The sequence below is a fragment of the Dasypus novemcinctus genome, chromosome 26 (genome assembly GCF_030445035.2).
Source record: "Dasypus novemcinctus isolate mDasNov1 chromosome 26, mDasNov1.1.hap2, whole genome shotgun sequence".
NCBI lineage: Eukaryota > Metazoa > Chordata > Mammalia > Cingulata > Dasypodidae > Dasypus > Dasypus novemcinctus.
Genome location: NC_080698.1, coordinates 18,472,701 through 18,494,944, shown reverse-complemented (window position 1 = coordinate 18,494,944; position 22,244 = coordinate 18,472,701). Strand labels below are relative to the sequence as shown.

The 22,244-nt window shown below is 38.0% G+C and overlaps 1 protein-coding gene across 1 annotated transcript; it reads left to right on the top strand.

The window, feature by feature from the left end:
- Positions 1-4,359: 4,359 nt before the first annotated feature.
- ARF4 (ARF GTPase 4) lies at positions 4,360-22,244 on the top strand. Its single transcript, XM_004448223.5, has 6 exons — positions 4,360-4,940; positions 12,740-12,820; positions 13,009-13,118; positions 16,279-16,350; positions 19,342-19,467; positions 21,035-22,244. The coding sequence occupies exons 1-6, from the start codon at positions 4,874-4,876 to the stop codon at positions 21,119-21,121; spliced, it is 543 nt and encodes a 180-aa protein (XP_004448280.1). The 5' UTR covers positions 4,360-4,873; the 3' UTR covers positions 21,122-22,244.

Genomic DNA, 22,244 nt, shown 5'->3' with positions numbered 1-22,244 from the left:
ATGCATGTGCACAGGTTCCCATGAATCCTCTGCTCATGTTTACATAATGCAGAATGAATAACTCTACTTTGCCACCACTCTGCCTTAGGTAACTGTGTGTGTGCCAGTTTGAACTCTGACACCACGTTACCCTTCTATGCAATCATGCCCTATCTGATAATATTGCCTTGCTTTGCTCTGTGCTTCAGTGGATCCTAGTTACACAATGTCCCTTCTGTGTTGTTCTTCAATTTGCTCTAACAGCAGTCACCCTGATTGTAATTTATATAACTTTAAACAGGATCCCACTGTTCCCCTGCCTTACCCTTCTGAAAATTGCTTAGCTGAGCACAGAACAGGGGCAATATAAAATTCTGGGTTCATGCACAAGGTAATATGAGAAGGGGAATGAGCTATATATCATGGAAGATAACAGTTCGTGGGTAATAATTATAGAGTGCTTTTCCCTCAAAATATTTTTCTAGCCTTGAATTCATTTTATATTAAGTATCTCTGTGAAGTAGGTAGGGTATATATAAGGGGAGGCTGGGCACTGAATTTTTAGGCCAAAGACTAATAAATAAAACCACCTACTAATTGTAGTACTTTGTTGTATCAGTTAACTGCTCTAAGATTCACTTTCCTCATCTGCTAAACAAGAAGAATATTTGTGCTGCCTACCTCACAGGGTTGTTGTGAGGGTCAAAGGAGAATGTTTGTGAAAGATTTGTAAATGGTAAAGCACTATTTACTTGTTTGTTAGTCCTTTTTCCTTTCTTTTGGAAGACCTACAGTCAGATGCTTTATTAATGACTTATTTTCCTCATTTATTGGTTGACATTATTAAGAAGCAGTCCTCTTCAATGTATTCTATCTTTGTTGTTAGAAAAAAAAAATAGAAAAAAGAAACACAGATTCCTGTGCCGCTGACAACAACAGAAGCGGACAAAGAACACGCAGCAAATAGACACAGAGAACAGACAACTGGGGGGAGAGGGGAGAGAAATAAAAAAAAATTAAAAAATAAATAAATAAAAAGGGCAGAGGGAAACGGATGTGGCTCAACCAATTGGGCTCCTATCTACCATATAGGAGGTTTAGGGTTCGATGCCCAGGGTCTCCTGGTGAGGGCGAGCTGGCCCAAGCAGCGAGCTGGCGCACAGGGAATGAAGCCCCATGCAGGAGAGCCACCCTGTGTGGGAATGCCATCTGGCGCAGGAAAGCTGCCCCACACAGGAGTGCCAGCCGACGTGGAGAGCTGGTGCAGCAAGATGATGCAACAAGAGACACAGAGGAGAGAAAATAAGAAGACATAGCAGAACAGGGAGCTGAGGTGGCACAAGAGAGTTGATCACCTCTCTCCTGCTCCGGAAGGTCCCAGGATTGGTACCCAGAGCCGTCTAATGAGAATATAAGTAGACACAGAAGAACACACAGGAATGGACATAGAGAACAGACAACAGGGGAAATGGCGGGGGGGGGGGGGGGGGGGGGGCGGGGAGGCGGGGAATAAATAAAATAAATCTTAAAAAAAAAAAGGGCAGAGTAAATGTATTATTGCCTAAGAAATGGCTTTACCTCACTGATCTAAGTTAAGAAGTTTTTGCTTAATTGCCCACACCCACCCTGAGAAACAACAGCTTCTGAAGGATAGCTTTACTGAATGGAACTTTACTTAGCAAGGCTTTGAGAATATGAAATGACTTACTCTCAGGTTTTTTCAATTCAGCCCCATCCTGTAGAAAGTCACCAGTTGGAATGAACAACTACAGAACTGCATAGGACAGCACTATTAGGAAAATGGACTAAATATTCTGGCAATGGTTCTAATTACAATCTTAATTTAATATTGTGGTGCATTTATAAAATTGTAGTAAAGCAAACGCAAAAAATAGGAATATCTTTGGTGGTAGTCAGTGGAGAAAAGAAACAAAAGGGGATTTTAAAGTTTCTTTAAAAATTTTCGTTTCCATTTTTTCTCTATTACAAACAATGCTGTAATGAACACTGTTTACACATCTAACAAATATATCCTGGCTAACTTAAGGGAAATTCTTCTTACCATAAATTCCTGGAAGAAGAATTTTTGGATCAAAGAGTAAGCACTTTTTACAATTTTAGAAAGCAGTTAAATAAGTTATCTTACATGCACATAATAAAATGCAGCTCTTAAAATAATGAGTTAAATCTTTAAGTATTGATATTTAAAGATGTCCACAATATATTACTAAATTTAGGAGTTGCTTTGTAATATAAAAATCCATTAAAATTCATAGACATTTGTATTTCAGAGAGAAAAATCTGTAAGAATATGCTTCAAATGGTATAATTCATTCATAAAATTTGAAGATTGTTTTACATTACATAATTAATGCAAGAATAAATTTATCTCATAAAAATAAAGGAATGCAGATACACAGACACTTGTACTCGAATGTTCAAAGCAGCTTTTTTCATAATAGCCTCACACTTCAAACAAATCAACAATCAATTGGTGAGTAGATAAAAATTGTGGTATATCCATACAATGGAATACTACTCAGTAATAAAAAAGGAACGAACTGACACATGGATGATTTTTCACATAATTATGCCAAGTGTAAGAAGCTAGACACAAACGACTACATACTGTATAATTCAATTTTTATGATATTCTAGAAAAGAGAAAACTAGTGATAGCAGCAGCTGGTAGTTAAGGGGAGGGGATGACTACAAGGAACATGAAGGAACTTTTGGGGGGGTGAGGGAAATGTTTTATGTCATGATTATGATATACTACTGTATCCATTTGTTAACATGCGTTTTATTGTAAAGTAGTGAATTTTACGTAAATTATATCTCAATAAAGCAGATTTTAAAAAATGACAGTGCTTAATGTAGTATAATAGGCAGCCTCTGAGTCAAAGGGCCTGTTAAAGATCAACTAGCCACCCAATACACTGGTGATGGAGCCGCAGGCCCCTCCCCAAATGCTCTTCTGAGAGGCTGGATGCAGGGCAGGGAGAGGGTGCCATGAGAACATGGTCCTGCATGCGCTCACCAGGAACATGCGTGTTAGTGCCCAAGTGTCAGGGGTCGGGGCATGACATTTACACAGGAAAGAACCACAGACACGTGAGAGGACACAGGTAGAAGGCTTCAGGCGTACATGGGACGCCATCATAGACAAAGTAGATTTTTAAAAGTACACATAAAAGCTCTTCTTTGACTACCACTTCATAACCAGGTTCTCTGGGAGGGCCCTTCCTCCCTCCACACCTGTTAAAATGGTAACCACTAACTACCACTACATCAGTTCTTATTCTACCTTTACACACACACAGACACAAGGGAAATCTATAATAATGATATTAAATTACAGCAGTTAGTCACTATTTGGTGCTTTTTTATTAACTGTGTCTTGGAGACCTTTGCTTTATAGTCCAACATACTTTTTAATTTTTAAACTCTTTAAGAGTGTTCCATAGTATGGATATGACATAGTTTATTCACCCACCCCTCATCATTCAATCACGTTTACTGAGGTTTTGAGGTGTGCCAAGCACAGGAATACCACGGACTATAAAAACAGACTAGGTTCCTGCCTTCCTGGAGATTTCAGACAAGCGTGCATGTATATATGTGTGTGTGTGACAACAGTAAATGTTAAATCATAACTGAGGAGAGGGAGTCGTAGGGAGATTTGATGTAGTCAGGGAGGTAAAGTATTTTATGAGGGGATCTTTAACTTTTAAACAGAACTGAAGGGCGGGTAAGGGCAGAGGGGAACAACTCATTCTAAACTGCAGAAACTGTGGAGGAAACGTGGGAAGCAGCGAAGATTAAGGTAAAACGTATACCTTATTTTGTATTCAGGAAACAATTAAGATCAGAAATCTTTTTTTTTTTTCTTCATAAATCCAAAGTGAGGAGACTTTCTACTTCCTCAATATAAGGAATAAACCGTTCATGCTTATACGGGAGAAAAGGTAGAAAAAAAAGCAAGTCTTCCTAGTTGGCGTCTCTTAAAATGCTGCAACAGTTCTCCAGGAAGGGAAGTTCTCGGTGCTCTAGTCTTGACAGAGGTTTAGAGATCGTCAGAGTGAACTGGTGTGGGAGGTCGAAGCGTTCAGCTCTAGCTTTTAAAGCAGGTGCCACAGCCTCTTCACCTCCATGTTGTCTTAACTCACTGGGTGACATGGCCAGTCTTCACTCCTCCACCAGCCCAAGCATCTGGTTCCGTGAAACGTGTACTTTCGTGGAACCGGGGAATCCCTAAGGCGCGCAGTGCTAAGGAGGGGAAAGACCTAACCCATAATGCACCGGTCGTCCCTTCGGAAACAAGGACTACAACTGCACTACCCCTTTAACCGGACGGAAGTCTTGACTGGTCTCAGACAGGAAGTGACGAAGCGAGGCATTGTGGGACTTTGTACATCTCCCAGTACGCGAGCATCTACTGATCTTCCCCGGTTCCAGGAGCCACGTCCGGGAGGCGGTGGCAGCTGGAGATGCACGTCAGCGTAGCCGGCCAGTCCCGTGCGTACGCAGGCGCAGTAGCTTGGGCAGCACCGGAAGGACAGGGGGATGGGGCGGCGGTGACGCGATTCTGTCCGCGTTGGAGGGGCCGGGCCGCCGTTGGAGTCGCCGCGGCCGCCGCGTGACGTGGCACAGCCGGAGTCTTAAGGCCAGTGCGGGAGCTGTCGCGGTAGTCGCCGAGCAGGTCCTCGCCCCGCAGATTCCTCGCCTGGTTTCGCAGCTTCTTCCGACGCGGCGGCCGGCGAGCCGTCACCGACGCTCGGGTTCTTCTTTAGCTCTTCTCTTCTCTGTCGCTCACTTTTCCGTGAGCGTGAAAGGAGAAGGCCCGGGGAGCAAGCCCCTTCTGCTCCTGCCCATCGCAAGTGCCACCGCCGCCATGGGCCTCACCATCTCCTCTCTCTTCTCCCGCCTTTTCGGCAAGAAGCAGATGCGTATTTTGATGGGTGAGTGAGGGTCCGCGAGCTGAGACTGGACCCCAGTGAGGTCAGAGGGATCTCTATGTTTGGGGCGACCTCGGGGCCTCTGTTTTTCCTCTCCGTGAGCTGTGGTGGGGGAGGGGCGGCGGGCCGGGGGTCGGGTGTGATCTTTAAGGGGGAACAATGGGGTGAAGGTTGGGCGGGTCGCCCCGTATCCGTCATCCGAAGAGTCCGGGACAAGGGCAGGGGCACGATTTCCTCTGTCTGTGCTTGGCTTTCTCTCCTTTCTCATTGAAAGCCATACAGGACTGGGTGGGGATGTTGGGGAAGCCAACTCTCGGATCTCTCAGGGACCAGAAGACACTCGCGAGGCGCAGTCCCGGGGTGCGATCTGGTGTCTCTCCACCCAGTGTGGGGAACGGTCGGGAGGGAGGCAGAGCCGCTCAAGTCTTTCTCCACCCTTACTCCGCTGCGTGTACACACCGCACACTCTGATGGTATGTGAGCGAGCGGCCGCTCAGAGCTTGGAGCCAGCCTGGGCAGGAAGTGACCAGGCCCAGGCGGTGGCGAGGGATACCAAGGTTTTCGAAGAGTCCGGAGTCCTTAGCGCTCACTTTGTTTAACTTTGTCTTGCTCTGAATTCCGCTTTATATTTTCCTCTTCTTGTTAATAAGTTCATTCTATGCAAATATATCGCGAGTCTGTTTCTTTTGGTCACTCTCAAAAACTTATTCTAAATGTTATTTATTTTGTTTACAGACTAATTTTTATCCAGCTGGCTAAGAGTTATTGAAACAAAAAATTTTACAAACTAATTTTTTAAAAACCCGATAAATTTTAAACTAAACTGAACATCATGACGCTTTTTAGGGTAGCCTGGTTGAATAAAAGTTACAAAGTTATTTTAAAATTCTTTTAGAAAATAGACTATTTAAAAACTCCTTTTCAGAGACGGTTTTTGCTCAGCTGAGGGTGAAGGGGCTGTCACTTGGTGATGTAAGCAACCCCTTCTAAGTAGTATTGTGAGTAGTCTCTACATCACAGGTAAGCTCTGTGGACCTGAATAGTGCTTTTTAAAAGTACCCCCTTTAACTTTCATTTGAAACTTGTTGGTTCATTAGCTTGTTTTCCAAGACTGGAGAAAAAGGGTTTATTTTCGAGCTCTCTTTACCAATGAAAGTTTTCAGAGGTGGATTCTGTAACATTTCAAGGCATACAAAGAATAAGAGTATACATAGATTCTTTTTTTACTTTCTTGTTAATCCAGCTTTCGAATTTAAAAAACACTTTCTAGTGATTCATTCACAACATTAAATCAGAATGTTTTCTCTTTCAAAATTTTTCAGATATCATTTATGAAGAGGGAAGAGAATTAGAAGGGCAAGTGTATTATTTTAAGCTTTATGTGGCTGAAAATTGACAGCCTGAAAAGGGCTCTGAAGTCAGGGGAGAACTTTGAACTGTGATAAATGAATTTCCAGCCTGTTTCTTAATCTTTCAAGATGGCTAAATGTTTCAAAGGGGAAAGATAGAATTATGCCATAATCACTTTATTGAGGGGAAAGATAGAATTATGCCATAACCACGTTACTATATTTATTATGGTAGGGGACATTCCCATCTCCACCCAGAATGGAAGAGGAAAAGTATTTAACTGTCCATTTATGCAGTGGATAAACTCATGATTTGGGGTAATGCTTTTTATGTCAAATGTTCTGTTTCTCAGGTTTACTCTTGTTTTGCACATTAATTTGGGGATAATCAGGCTCCCTTGATTAAAAATTCAGTTATAAGGTCAACTTTTATGTGAACCTATTACATGAAAGTATAAACATAAGAGGGATATGTACATGAATAGGGAAAACTTTGAAAGTTTTATGATTGGTTTTATGAGGGATTCACAGCATAAATAATAGATCACTTTTAAGTTGTCTGTCCCTATTTAACTTTTAAAGTTACTGGTTAATGGTAGTTTTTTCATTAGTGTTCTGACTGGTGTGTTTGTTTCCTTTTCCTTTCTAAGGCTTAGATAAAATTCATGCCTTCTCGAGTATGGTAAAGCTTTTTCAGGCTTTACCTTTTTAAAGTATTAAAAGACACGATTAGCATCTTATTTGCCAAACTATTATGGAAGAGTTTTAAATTTTATTCCTATAGGTGCTCTCCCAAAAGTAAATTAAAAAGGTATTTGAAGTTAAGCTTGTAGCTCACAGTAATCAAAAACTGAAAAAGTCCAACATAATGTAATCAAATTTAATGTCATAGGAACTTCTTGACAGGAATTTTGTAGTAGTTATTTATAAGAGGAAATTAGTTAGGCACATTATATTTTTGATCTTCAAAGTTCTTGCCTGTTGAGAAGCTGAGAAGACATTAAAAGTTAGCTAATACCAGTATAGGCGTGAATTGCCTTTTATCTAATTTTTTGTTTTTTTGGGATCAGGGAAGTTCAGGAGAAAGGAATCCTATTTGCCAATTTAAAAAATACTGTCAGTATTTTAAGAGAGGCTTTAGGTTAAGGCATGGTGTTTGACATTCTTCCCCCTAGTTTATTTTGTAAATCCATTTATTAATGTAATTTTTAACTTTTTTCCTTATTCTAAAAATAATGTTCCTTTTTGTTAAATTTAGAAAACATGGAAAAATTAGTGATAATTACGTATAATTCCACCAATCTACCATTATTAATATTTTGTTATATTTATTCTCAGCTTTATAAGAGGAAGTTTTCCTCCAAAATCATAGTTGTGATGTGGATATGATTTTGCATTTTGTTTTTTTTGTCTTAGCATGTTATGAGTATTTTCTAGGTCATTAAACATTAGTTGAAAACATTATTTGCCAGCCATTTAAAAAGACCTTTCTTATTAACTCTGTGAATATAGGAAATAAGAGAAAAGGCAAAAATTTTTAGCTATATGCTGCTAGAAGATGATAGATATAGCCATCCTCCTCCTGCTTTAGTACAAGCTGTGGCTAGCAGAGACTGATCATTTGTGCTAGTACACTGACCAAATACGCATATTCCTGAGTCGTTGGGTAGAATGAAAATCGAAATTAATTATAATTTTTCCATTTGCCTTGTAGCTTTTGTTTCAGTTTAGATGGTCAGAACTCGGAGGAATTAGATAGAATATTAAGATACAGTGTGTTCACCAAAGAAACCTAAAGGCAGGGATAAAAGTATATAAAAAATAATATTTGAGCGCTCTGGCTCCTCTGCAGTCAGACCTAAGTTTTGTTTTGTTTTTGTTTTTTAAAATTTATTGAGATATAATCCATGTATCATAAAATTCACCCCCTTAAAGTTTACAATCAGTGATTTTTAGTATCTTCACAAAGTTGTGTAACTGTCACCACCACCTATTCCAAAACCTTTTCATCCCCCAAAAAGAAACCTCTGGTCGGTTAGCAGTCATTCCAGGTTCCCTTCCTCACCACAGCCCCTGGCAATCGCCAATCTTTCTGTCTCTGGTTTTGTCTATCCTGGACATTTCCTAAAAATGGAATCATATGATACTCGGCCTTTTGTTTCTGGCTTCTTTCACTTAAAATGTTTTCAGGGTTCATCAATATTGTATCATTTATCAGTTTCTTTTTATGACTGAATAATAATTCTGTTGTGTGGGTCTACCAACACATTTTGTATATCCCTTCATCAGTTGATGAACATTTGGGCTCTTTACACTTCCCACCCCCCCTTTCCACCCTTTGGCCATTTATAAGTAATTCTCTTATGGACATTGGCATACAAGATTCTGTTTGAATATCTGTTTGTCACTTCTTTTGGCTATATACCTAGGAGTGAATTGCTGGGTCATATGGTAACTATTTAATATTTTGAGGCATTGACAAACTTTTCCAAAGCGCTGTACAATTTTATATTCCCAACAATGTATGAGGGTTCAGATTCCTCCAAAAGACCAAGGTTTTTGAATGCCTCTTTTACCACTTATTGTGATTTCTGAGGAATCTGGGGATTCTGGGGAATCACAGGAATCAGGTATCTCATCCAAAAAATAGAGTATTATTGTGAAGATTAAATTTAAAAATGTATGGAATCATCTAGTATTGTACTTGGAACACAGTGAGCACTCAATTTTAAATTATCTTTTAATTACTATGAGTAATTCAGGCTTCTTGTAGAAAATTGAAAGATAATGAAGGAAAATCTGTAATTTTACCCATATGAAAATATTTTTTTCTTCCCAATCTTTTTCCTTCTTGCATTAGTTTTTTCCTCAAAGTTGAGGTGATTGGAATCTATAGTTTCTTTCACTTAAAAAGTATTTCTTGCTGCCACAATATAGTAGACATAGGTTTTAATGATTGGCAAAGATTTTTTTTCTGGTAGTTTTGCTATCGTTAACACTTTGGTAAAATTGCAGATCTGGTTAAGGAGTAATGATTCCAGGGTATCTGTCAATACAGAGACTTGTTTATGAATGTGACGGGGAGAGGACATTCCTGGACTGTACAGATAGTCTTATCTTGGCTAGTTGAGAATTGGTTATAGTTTCATTTTGTGTAGAAATCTCATTGCTAAATATTGCAACATTAAGGATATACTAAGAGACGGCTAAGGAGGCAAAAAATTGTTAAAACAAGGATTTCCTTTTTTTTTGTGGTAACATACATACTATAAAATTTGCCATTTTAACCATTTTTCAAAAGTGTACAATTCAGTGGCATTAATTTCATTTACAGTGTTGTGCTACCATCACCACCAACCATTACCAAAACTTTTTTTTATCTCTTGACAGAAACTGTAGTCAGTAAGCAATAACTCTCTTCCCTCTCTCTCCAGCCTCTGGTAACTTCTAATCTACTTTCTGTATGAATTTGGTTATTCTAGATATTTCATATAAGTGAAACCATAGACCAACATAACTTTGAGTAAGGAACTATATAACAAGTTTTAAGTCATGATGGTGTACATAATTGGTGCATCTTAAAGCTCATAGTAGAAATTATCTTTTTGAAAAAAAATTTGGTTTGCATTTATATAACCTTATTATATTGAGTACAACTGCAAAAGATATCTTTGTGATTTTAGAATCCTCTGTGGTTAGGAGCCATTAAACCAGTAGTTCTTAACCTTTTTTGTTCCACAGATCCCTTTGTCAGACAGGTGAAAATCACGGATCCCTTACAAAGTCCACATTATACTGTGTATTTTTAAATAAATACGTCACACCCACACCAACACATCCCCACAGGAATGTTTTTCTAAAAATTTCAATTCAAACTCATGGACACCTTGTTAAGAATCCCTGCATTACACTGTTGTCATTTTTATTTTAAAAATAACTTGGATGGATGCACTAAAAACTTTATGGTTGTATTATTTTAAAATAAATTCAAGGCCCTTAAAGCATATTTTCCAAGTAGGTACACCAGCAGATGTAACCAGCCTGATGTTTTAATAAGGGAAAATAAGGAAATTTACAACTTGGGAAAGTTCTTTTTTTTTTTTTTTAATGAAAGTAATAGGTGTTTATTTGGGGGAACATTCTAACACTGTAGAAGTAGAAAGTGAAAGGACAAAAGGACGGTCTTAATCCCTTCCTTGAAAGTAACCGCTTTTATCAGATTGGTATATATCTTTTAAACTATTAAATATACATACAAATATATGAAACTTAGTAAAAGAAAAATAGGATCTCACCAATTTTCTTTTCTGCAACTTATATAATGATTTGTCCTGGATTTCTTCCATTCTTTGTAAATATTTGTGGTTTCACTTTGTTTTAAATTGTAGTATCAAGTCCAGTTGACTTGCAGGTGCTGTACTTGTCAAAACCTTAATCAAATGAAAAATTGGTGTGTCTTTGTTTGTTTTGCAGCTAATCAGCATCTCAGTTTCAATCCTTCTGCCTTGGCTTAATTGTGTTTGGATTTAGCTAAAGGTAGATGCTGGTTTATTTAAAAATTTAATAAAAATTTCTGTATTTTTGTGAAGATATCAGACTTTGATAGCTTCTCTTATTTCTTTGTGTAATTAATAGATTGTGTTTTGATCTTTCTGATACTGTGCCATACTAAAAAAATAAAATACTTGGTGTACTTTAGTTGATTTTCCTTAGGTCCATTGAGAGAGGGTTTGGGATGGGCTGTTTGCTCTGACTAGTAAGTATAGTAGCATTTTGGAAAGAATAAATGTAGTTTGAAGAAGTGGGGAGCAGTTTGGTTAGAGAACACAAGAATTATAAGGCATAAGAGGCTTAGGTCTTCAGAGAGATCCTAAAACTACCCTTTGTTAGGGTCCAGAGCAGAAAGAGTTGTTTAAAGAGTCTGAATTGGGGATATCCTTTGGTTGTGTTTTGGAGGAATTGATAAAATTTAAATTTACTTGTACAGGAATGTAAATTAGTAAGTGAAGTGATTTTTGTGGTTTTTTTTTTTTTAACTTAATAGCATTGGTTTCGTGTGCTAAATTGTGCTTTGATATATATGTATATATATATATATTTTTTTTAATCCCCCCCCCTTGCGGCTTGCTTGCTGTCTGCTCTCTGTGTCCATTTGCTGTGCGTTCTTCTGTGTGTCTGTATTTATTTTTATTTATCCCCCCCCTTGCGGCTTGCTCGTTGTTTTCTCTCTGTGTCCATTTGCTGCGCACTGTTCTGTGTTTCTACTTGTCTGCCTGTTTGTTGCATCACCTTGCTGTGTCAGCTCTCTGTGGCGCTTGCGGACTGGTGGCTCTGTGCAGCTTGCGGGCGAGCCTGCCTTCACAAGGAGGCCCTGGGAAGTGAACCCAGGGCCTGGGAAGTGAACCCAGGGCCTCCTGTATGGTAGATGGGAGCTCAACTGATTGAGCCATAGCCGCTTCCCTTTGGTATAAATATTTTAAAAACATCCCTGTTTAAATCAGTACTCAATTGGATTTCAAAATCTCCGATAGCATGAATCCTGGCAACCAGATGTGATGCCCTTGCAACAAAGATGCATTCAGTGAGGTTACTAGATGTGGATCTTCCATTTATGAGGGCTTTAGCAAACTATGCAGAATATGCAGGTTTTGAGAGATTGAGATACTTATAAACATTTAATTTGGTCTTCATTACCACTGTAATAAAGCGGTCTATTCTGTTGTGGATTTTTTCCATGAGCACATTTCTCCCTACTTGTTTCTCTGCCTCAAAAGAACCATCTTAAAAATCTAGACTTTATGTATTGAACAATATTGAGCATATTGAACATATTGAACATTGTACATTTTGTACATTTGATGTTGAAGTAGAATTTGGTAGGGGTAAAATAGGCCTCATCTTCCTTTATTAGCATTATAGGGGGATTAAGGTATAGTTACACATTTTTTCCTCCAGCATCAAGATCTTTTACCCAAAATTTGCTATCTAAATAAAGGAAATTAAGTTTACTACACTTAAGATGACTATTCATTTGTTCTTATGTGTTCTCTGACTCAGCTTCTAATTTGTGTTTTAGAAAATGGTAGTTCATAGAATTAAGAAGGACTTGAATTGGAACAGAGCTTAAATGGTCTGATCCAGTCCCCCTATTCTATGGCTAATTTCTCTGGTGTTGGTTTCCTAAAGTTACCTGCCTAAAGGTACTCAACTAGTTTGTTGCTAAACTAGAGACTAAGGCCTGAGTCATCCAGGTATTCTTTTTCTTTTCACTAATCTGTCTTTCTAGGTTTAGAAAGAAAAATGGAAAGGTCTTCTGCAGGAAGTGTTGCCTTTGTGATTCAGAAATGAGCTGATTTCATTTCTTATTCATATTTGTTTTTTAAGCAGTGTTTTACTTTCAGACCGTATGTGCTTTGATCTAGATTTAAACTCTGAAATGCCTTTTTTTCCTAGTCGGATTGGATGCTGCTGGCAAGACAACCATTCTGTATAAACTGAAGTTAGGGGAGATAGTCACCACCATTCCTACCATTGGTAAGAAAGTTTACATACAGATGACTTTGTATCATAATATATTGTAAAGTAAAATGAAAAAAGGTTTAATATGAAAAAAACTTCTTTTTGAAACTTTAAAAAAATTATTTATACTTTAAAAAAGCAGTTATAAGAATTTCTTATAAAGAGATTTATTTTCTTAATGACATTTTTGTTTTTCTTTTTAGGTTTTAATGTGGAAACAGTAGAATATAAGAACATCTGTTTCACAGTATGGGATGTTGGTGGTCAAGATAAAATTAGGCCTCTCTGGAGGCATTACTTCCAAAACACCCAGGTGAGGAATGCTATACATTTTTAGAACTTTTCTTTGTAGGTTTTATGCTGTTGAGTTTATATTAATACATACTGTATACTTGGAGGTTGATGTTTACTATAAATGAGTTGGCATTCTTCTTATCACTACTTCCATGTTCTTCAGTGGCCTCTCACTCATGCTTTAAAGACTAAATTACCTAGAGTGGAAGAGTTACATGGTAATCATAGTAAGATTTTGGAAGACTGGATTGGGGGGGGCAGTCTTTGGTTCTCAGGCATGAATTAGGTGCTCATCAGTAGTTCAGTTGATTTCATTCTTCGTTTAGAAAGCAAAGTTTTTCTAACTTTGCCGGTGTAGTTTACTTAAATGAGTGTAAGACAATTGATAGTTCTTCATTTAGCTCAGGCTTTTACTTTATTTTGTACAATACTGGCATGGAAGGGCCTTGGAGATCCTGTAGAGCAGGGGTTCTCAAACATAGCTGCAGATTAGAATCATGTTGGGGGTGGGGGGAGTTTTAAAAAAAAATTCCTAAGCCCTGATCATTGCTTCCCAGACCACTGAAATCAGAATCTCTTTGTATGTAAGCCAGGTATCACTAGCCTCAAACTTTAATGTATATATGAACCACCTGTGTATCTTGTTAAACTACAGATTCTAATTCAGTAGGTCCTGGGTTAGGTTTGAGACTGCCTTTGTAATAAGAATTTAGTCCAGGGTGTTCCAACAGTGGCACTGTTGACATTTTGGACTGGATAATTCTTCGTTGTAGGTGACTCTTCTTTGCATTGTAGGATGTTTAACAGCATCCCTGTACTTTACTCACTGGGTGCTAATAGTAAAACCCCCTACCTATATCAAACATAATCGTCTCACACTGCTGGTTGCTCTAGTCTAACCCTTCTTTTTAATATGAGGAAACTGAAGCTTATAGTGACTTAAGATGGAAGAGATGGTTCTTTCTCTACCTTTGTTTCTAGCTACCTGGCCCCAGCTCATGTTTTTTCCACTCTTTCAGGGATTTCTCATCAGTTTGTGTTTACTACGGAAGTTGGTAAATACATTTTTAAAATAAAGTGTGATGGTACAAGCACTATGTTTAAGATTTGCAGTTGTCACTCTTTGTCTCCAACTTTTAAAACATTGTATACAAGGGAGGCATAGTGCCACCAGGTGGGTGGCTGGACCTATTAGGCTTAAGTAGTATGTCATGTTCAATAAGTGACATGCTTTTTTATTTAAAAATTACTTTTTATTCTATTACCATATATACAACCTAACATTCCCTTTTTAAAACATGTTCTCTCTAATGTGTCCCACACCCTGGATTCTTTGAAAGTAAGTCATAGACATTTCATTTCAGGAATGTGCTTTTGAAGTAAAGTTAGGTATGAAGTAAAATCTTGCTGATCCTTAACCTTAGGCCTTGTAATTCTTGACTGAAGGTAACCCTGGTCTTATCCCTTGACTTGTTTAGGATGCTTTATAATTTCAACCCATTTCTGGTTTCTCTGGATCACCTTAGATTTAAAAACTTAAGTGCTTCCAGGTTGCTCATGCTCACTAGGGAAAGGTTTATGTGTTACCTATAAGCACAGCTAGGCTCTTAGTTTGCTTTTCCACCATTCCTGGTCAGTTCTTGCTCTAAAACTGAAAAGAAACTAACTACAGCTTTTAATTATGTTTCTAATTTATATTAACAATTTAGGATATAGTTTCTTATATCCCTCATTAGATAATTCCAGTTATTTTGCTGTTTTAAATTAGTAAATATTTGACCTTTTGAGTAATCTTTATAACAGCCGGGCTTTTTTCTAGAATCCCAGATTCTTGATTCTGGTCTGTCTGAAGAGAAGAATAACGGGATTTATTCCTGAAATAATACTACCTTTCAATGTACTTTGCAGGACTGATAGCAGGATTTACGTTGAAAACAATAAAAATGGAATGGTAGTAGTCAAGATAAAATTAGACTCCTTTTAGACACATTACTCCTTCTGGAAGGATAGGTTCTAAAAAGAAACAGCTTTTGGGATAGGAGGAAAAGTAGCAGGAGGTATAACATTTTCCAAGTGCCTGTGATACATCAAGCACAGTGCTAGATCCTTTTGTACCTCCATGCTTATATTTAATCCTCTAAAACTTACAAGTTTGGTGGTCTTATTTTTATTTTATAGAAGAGGAGACAGGCTCAAGGATTAGGTAATTTATATAACTAATTGAGACTTGAATTTGGGTCTGTCTGTCCACGACACCAAAGCTCTTGAAGCACCAAAGGTTTTTTTTTTAAAGGATAGGGTATTTAAAATCATGATTTCCAACAGATAAAAGAAATTGATTTGAAATTTGCTAGACCAAAGGAAATTAATGTTGTTTAATCACTGTGGACTAAAATGACTATTCGGTGCCCCTGCCAATCCCAGTACTGTGGTAGTGCTGAGGAGTAAATAGAAAATAATGTGGGAGCGGACTTGGCCCAATGGATAGGGCGTCCACCTACCACATGGGAGGTCTGCGGTTCAAACCCCGGGCCTCCTTGACCCATGTGGAGCTGGCCCATGCGCAGTGCTGATGCGCGCAAGGAGTGCCATGCCACACAGGGGTGTCCACCATGTAGGGGAGTCCCATGCGCAGAGTGCATTCCGTAAGGAGAGCCGCCCAGTGGAAAAGAAAGTGCAGCCTGCCCAAGAATGGCGCCACACACATGGAGAGCTGACACAACAAGATGACAACAAAAAAAAGAAACAGATTCCTGGTGCCGCTGATAGGGATAGAAGCAGTTACAGAAGAACACAGTGAATGGACACAGAGAGCAGACAACTGGGGGGTGGGGGTAGGGGGGAAGGAGAGAGAAATAAATAAAAAATAAATCTTTAAAAAAAAGAAAAAGAAAATGTACCCCTTTGCCCTCAATGGGTTTAATATAGTTATATATATATATGTATAAAATATGTAGTAGCACAAGGGAGCTTGCGATAAAATGACAAATGGTTAAGAATACTTTAGGAGTTCAGAGCTGTGGGGAGAATACAGTAATCATTTTAGTATATTAATGGAGGCATTTTCTATCTAATGTCTTTCCCTAGATAGGATTGTGCAGCCCCCCATACTTGTGTTTCATATTTCATATGACCTTTAAATTTTACTGTTAACATGTATTGGAAAATTTTTTCCACAGGGTCTTATTTTTGTGGTAGATAGCAATGATCGTGAAAGAATTCAAGAAGGAGCAGAAGAGCTGCAGAAAATGGTAAGACTTAGTGGTTTGTACATTTTACCAATGATTAAATTTTACAAATGAATTTCTTTGAGAGTTAGAAGGAACTTTGAGGAACTGTCATCCACGAGTTCTTAGTAACACCTGTAAATTGATAGAGCTTTTTTAAAAAACACTTGGAAGAATAGCTATTTCAGGAAGTTGGGGAGAAGCCTCACATTGTATTTAGAATGCTTTACAAGTAAGTTTGATGTGTATCTCTGGTTGAGGATGCCAGATTTAGTTCAGTCTCTTATTTTAGATACAAAATCTGTAGTTTGGAAGCTGTTGTAAACTAGGAATCCTAGTTTAAGTAACTTCTTCCAAAATAATCAGGTTCAAATCTCTCTATGCTGTGCCTATAATTAATTCAGAATGGTTTATAGTCATTCATAAAGAATTTCACCTGATGATAGCAGTGTTTTGTTTGACAGCGAATCTTGTCAAATGTGAGATAAAGGGTTTTTTTTTTTAAGATTTATTTTTTATTTATTTCTCTCCTCTTCCCCGTTCCCCTGTTGTCTACTCTCTGTGTCCATTCGCTGTGTGTTCTTTTGTGTCTGCTTTGCATCCTTGTCAGTGGCACCAGGAATCTGTATCTCTTTTTTTTTTTTTTTTAAGATTTATTTATTTATTTAATTTCCCCCCCTCCCCTGGTTGTTTGTTCTTGGTGTCTATTTGCTGCGTCTTGTTTCTTTGTCCGCTTCTGTTGTGGTCAGCGGCACGGGAAGTGTGGGCGGCGCCATTCCTGGGCAGGCTGCTCTTTCTTTTCACGCTGGGCGGCTTTCCTCATGGGCGCACTCCTTGTGCGTGGGGCTCCCCCACGCGGGGGACACCCTTGTGTGGCATGGCACTCCTTGCGCGCATCAGCACTGCGCATGGCCAGCTCTACACGGGTCAAGGAGGCCCGGGGTTTGAATCGCGGACCTCCCATATGGTAGACGGACGCCCTAACCACTGGGCCAAAGTCCGTTTCCCTGTATCTCTTTTTGTTGCATCATCTTGCTGCATCATCTCTGTGTGTGTGCAGCACCACTCCTTGGCAGGCTGCGCTTTTTTTGCATGGGGTGGCTCGCCTTTCGTGTGGGGCTCCCCTATGCAGGAGACACGCCTGTGTGGCATGGCACTCTTTGTGCGCATCAGCGCTACGCATGGGCCAGCTCACCACACAGGTCAGGAGGCCCTGGGTTTGAACCCTAGACCTCCTATATGGTAGGTGCACACGCTATCAGTTGAGCCACATCTGCTTCCCAGAGATTAAGGTTTTTATATTGCTGAAAATCTTAAGAAATTGTTGAGGAACCTTGTCATGGTTTCAAACTTTTAGCCATAAAATATTTACTGAAATGAAATCACTACTATTTAATTTAGACTACTTCACCTCAAAAAGAAACCCATGCTTATTAGAAGGCATTCCACATTCATTCCCTTCTCCTCCCTCTCTCCCTTTCATTCTTCAGCCCCCCACAATCACTAAATTTTCTGTCTCTATGGATTTGCCTATTTTGTACATGCCTAATCTACAATTTATGATCTTTTGTGACTGGCTTTTTTCACTTGGCATAATTTTTCAAGGTTTATCCATGTTGTATCAAGTATCAGTACTTCATTCCTTCCAGTTTTTTTTGCATTTTTCATGATGTTAATGACTTAATAATAAGATTGTGGCTCCATGTTGTCTGGTCCAGCTGGCTGGAAAAGATAAAAATCCAAAAGGAATCGTCATCTAATATTAAATACCTTTACTGTTGAGTACCTACCGTAAGATCTTCCATAAATATGTTATTCACATATGTAATTCTTGACCTTGTTATTCCTCACCATTGATGGTCAGGAAGACTGAAGAAGTGTTAACCCTAATAGAGTAGAAGATGGCTGGCTTGAGAAATAGTTCCTCCTTTACTTGAAGGCATATATGATTGTTGGTTCTGAATTTAAAAATGGAAGGAAAAGAGATTTTTTTTTTTTGGTGTGTAGTTCCTTTTTTTTTTTTAAAATTATTTATTTTTAAAAATTACATTCAAAAAATATGAGGTCCCATTCAACCCCACGGCCCCCACCCCCCACTCCCCCCACAGCAACACTCTCTCCCATCATCGTGACACATCCATTGCACCTGGTAAGTACACCTCTGAGCATCACTGCACCCCATAGTCAATGGTCCACATCATAGCCCAGACTCTCCCACGTTCCATCCAGTGGGCCCTGGGGGGATCTACAATGTCCCGTAATTGTCCGTGAAGCACCACCCAGGATAACTCCACTCCCCGAAAACGCCTCCACATCTAATCTCTTCCTCCCATTCCCCAAACCCAGCAGCCACCATGGCTACCCTTCCCACACCTATTCCACATTTTCTCTGTGGACATTGGATTGGTTGTGTTCATTGCACATCTATGTCAAGTGGGGGCTTAGGTTCCACATGGATGCTGGATGCAATCCTCCTGCTTTCAGTTGTAGACACTCTAGGCTCCATGGTGTGGTGGTTGACCTTCTTCAACTCGATGTTAGCTGAGTGGGGTAAGTCCAATAAATCAAAGTGTAGGAGCTGAAGTCTCTTGAGGCTCTGGGCCTGGGTGTCATATTATCAGTCCAGAGATCCAAATCCCCTAAATATATCTTAAACCCCAGCACCAACTACAATTCCAATAAAGTAGCATGCAAGTCTTGTGAAAAGAGATCCCCTCTGAGTCCAATTCCATCACGCAGAAACACCAGCTCCAAAGAAGGGCCATCTGCCATGGCAGTGAACCCCATCTGCCATGACCATAGAACCCGTGGGTCTCTTTATCCCTCAAAAGAACTGGAAAAGAGATTTTTAAGGTGTAAGAGTAACTGAACTCTATGTAGAAATTAGGTTGATGTTTAATAATGTATTTAATGTTGAATAAAGGGCATGTATAGGAAGATAGTGTTTCACCCAGTTTAGTACAGTAATTGGATTCCCACTTTGGTAGTTGTTAATACCTTAACTTTTATTTCCAGCTTCAGGAAGATGAGTTGCGAGATGCAGTGCTGCTGCTGTTTGCAAACAAACAGGATTTGCCAAATGCTATGGCTATCAGTGAAATGACAGATAAATTAGGTCTTCAGTCCCTTCGTAACAGAACAGTAAGTATTTGGAGGTGTATATTTAGATCCTGACTCTTAAAGTTATTACGATAATTATTTAAACTAGTATTCAGTTTAAACATTAATTGTCCTATTTGGACAGATAATGAGCACTCATTTAAAAATATATAGTAATAGCCTGTCATACAAAAATAGACATTTCAGGCTTTACTTCAAACTTTGACATTGATATTGTCTCCATTTTTTAATCTTTAATACTGCATCCCTTAAGAATCCAGATTTAAATAACTAATTTGATTTTCATTAACTTTATCTTGAAAATTTTAGTATTGGTAGAGATGTGGAAGACTGCACTGTAGGGGGATTGGAATACAAATAAAGATGATTGGTAATCTTAACTTGGTTTTTCCATCTTTTATATAGTGCTATAGGAAATTTTTCATAATTAGTTGTTTTTATTAAGGGTCCAGTATTTGGCAGTCATATTTTAGATAATATTGTTTAGTATTGTTTGTATGTTAATATTAAAAGCATTTAGATGAGGGACCTATAATTATGATTAAACAAGTTTCTAAGTCATCTTGAATATAAAATTATAAAAAAATTGTACTTGCTCTTAAAAGCTTATCGTTTTAAATAAGTGATTAAAATATTGGCAAAATAATGATACACTATAATATGTAAAGACATAAACATGTGGGGCATGTGTTTTACAGTAGTCGTGTATTAACTTGTCAACAAGGTAAATATTGTGCTGTGGTACTAGAACTGTGTAGACTGAAACAAGATAAACTGTAAATGATACTAGTTTTCCATGTTGTAAAGGTATGAATTCATGCCTTTCACAGCTCTCTAGGTTGTTTTGTGCTCTAATAATGGATAGTATGGTATACTTACAGTGATCTTGTGACATTAAGGCAAGGTTTTATTCTAAAGCAAAATAACACTTTTCAATTTTAAAATTTAATAGACATAAACATGGCTTAAGGGTAAATAGGTTGCTTTCTAGGTCTTTTTTCTTGGTACTTGTAACTTTTCCATGGCTTTTTATACAGTTACTAGAATGGAATGTTTGGAATGCATGAGAATAAAGAGAGTGAAATTAATCTGAAGCTTGCCCCTAAAATTATCAACAAGCCTCACTCTTCAACTTTAATTTAGCTTTATGGGAAACAAGGGTTTTAAGGATCCACCTTAGTTTATCAGTACCTAATTTTCTCATGAATGTTCTCTTCAGATTAAGTAGTGGATAGTTGATGAAATCCAATGAACAGGTAGGAGTAGCTTCAGATATGATGGTAGTATTTTTTGTGTGTGTGTGAGAAGGAAGATATGTGAGAAGACTCCCAATCTAAAGGGTAGGTGATTTTGAGAGATCTACAGTTAACTGAAATCATTAAATGCAAAGTCAACCTTTTGTTAGATATAATACTTTAATGTTTACTCCCATTCTTTATAGTTTTTATATGTTAATTTCTTTTCCTGTATGCTTATGGTAATTGATGATTGGGTAACATCCCTGGAAAATACTTAATTTTCTGATTAAGTATTTTGAAACACTGTGGTTATGCTAATCAAAGATTTTCTTGTTCCCCTTTCTTTACAGTGGTATGTTCAAGCCACTTGTGCTACACAAGGAACTGGTCTGTATGAGGGACTTGACTGGCTGTCAAACGAGCTTTCAAAACGTTAAATGAAACTGGATATCTCACCAAGGACACATTTGATAGAATTGGTCTAGGCTTGTTACAACAAAATTAGTTTGCATCTTTGTTATTAAACAGTATCTGGGACTGGTTTGGGCAGAATATTACAGCATTTAAAACTTATTTTGTTGCCAATTATTGTTTACCAAGTATATTGTTGCTATTTAGCAATATGCTTGGTTTAAAGAAATTCTTAACTTGGGAAAAAAGTCCTCTTTTAATTTTACTTCCCTTAAAGCCTAAATGCCTGGACATAATAGCTATTTGTGACACATTTAAATCCATTTTGAATGTTTTTTGAGCCCACAACAAATAATGTTTTAATGTAACCCCTTGCTACTTTACTGGTACCTCTTATCATTCCTGGGACAGTCTGCTGATTGAAAAATGTAGCATTCCATTTGTATTTATTTCTCTCCCTTGCCAAAAAAGATTTTCTAATACTGCTTGTGCCAGCCAGGGAAATGCTCCAAAACACTATTCAGATCTCTTGCACTGAGTAACTTTTTCTTTCTCCCATTATTGACTCCTGGCTTCCATCAGCCAAACTTACCTTGGTGTGGTTTGGAATTGATAGCTAATTAGTTCTGTGCTGGTTGCAAAGAGTTTATATTGAGATGGTTTTTAATACTCAGCAGATTGTCTTCCTTTATATCTTTTTTATGTTGCATGTTGCTTTTGGTATCAGCCTGACTCTTTGCCCAGTATATGATAGTTCTGCTGATGTTTTGTTTATGGTGAACATATTTCATTAAGAGTTTTTGGGAAACTCATCAAACTCAATGAATAAGTTTCTTCATAATCCATTTGGAATTATTCCTAATAAAATGATAAAATACATACTTGTGTGTGTTCTTTTTGAGTCTTGAAGATATTTGAAATGAATTTATTTAACAAAGTTGATTTGCATATTTTACATACTGTGAACAATCATACAGATCATAATGGGTTTGCAAATAGTTTAAAATGGAAATAAAAACATGGATTATGTATATAACAGAGTGGAGAGCAGTTTCAAGAATTTATTTCTGTTTGATACCATTTTGATGCTGTAAGTTTCTAAAGTAACGTCAAGAGTAAAAAGCTGTAATAAAATGAACTGCCCAAAAA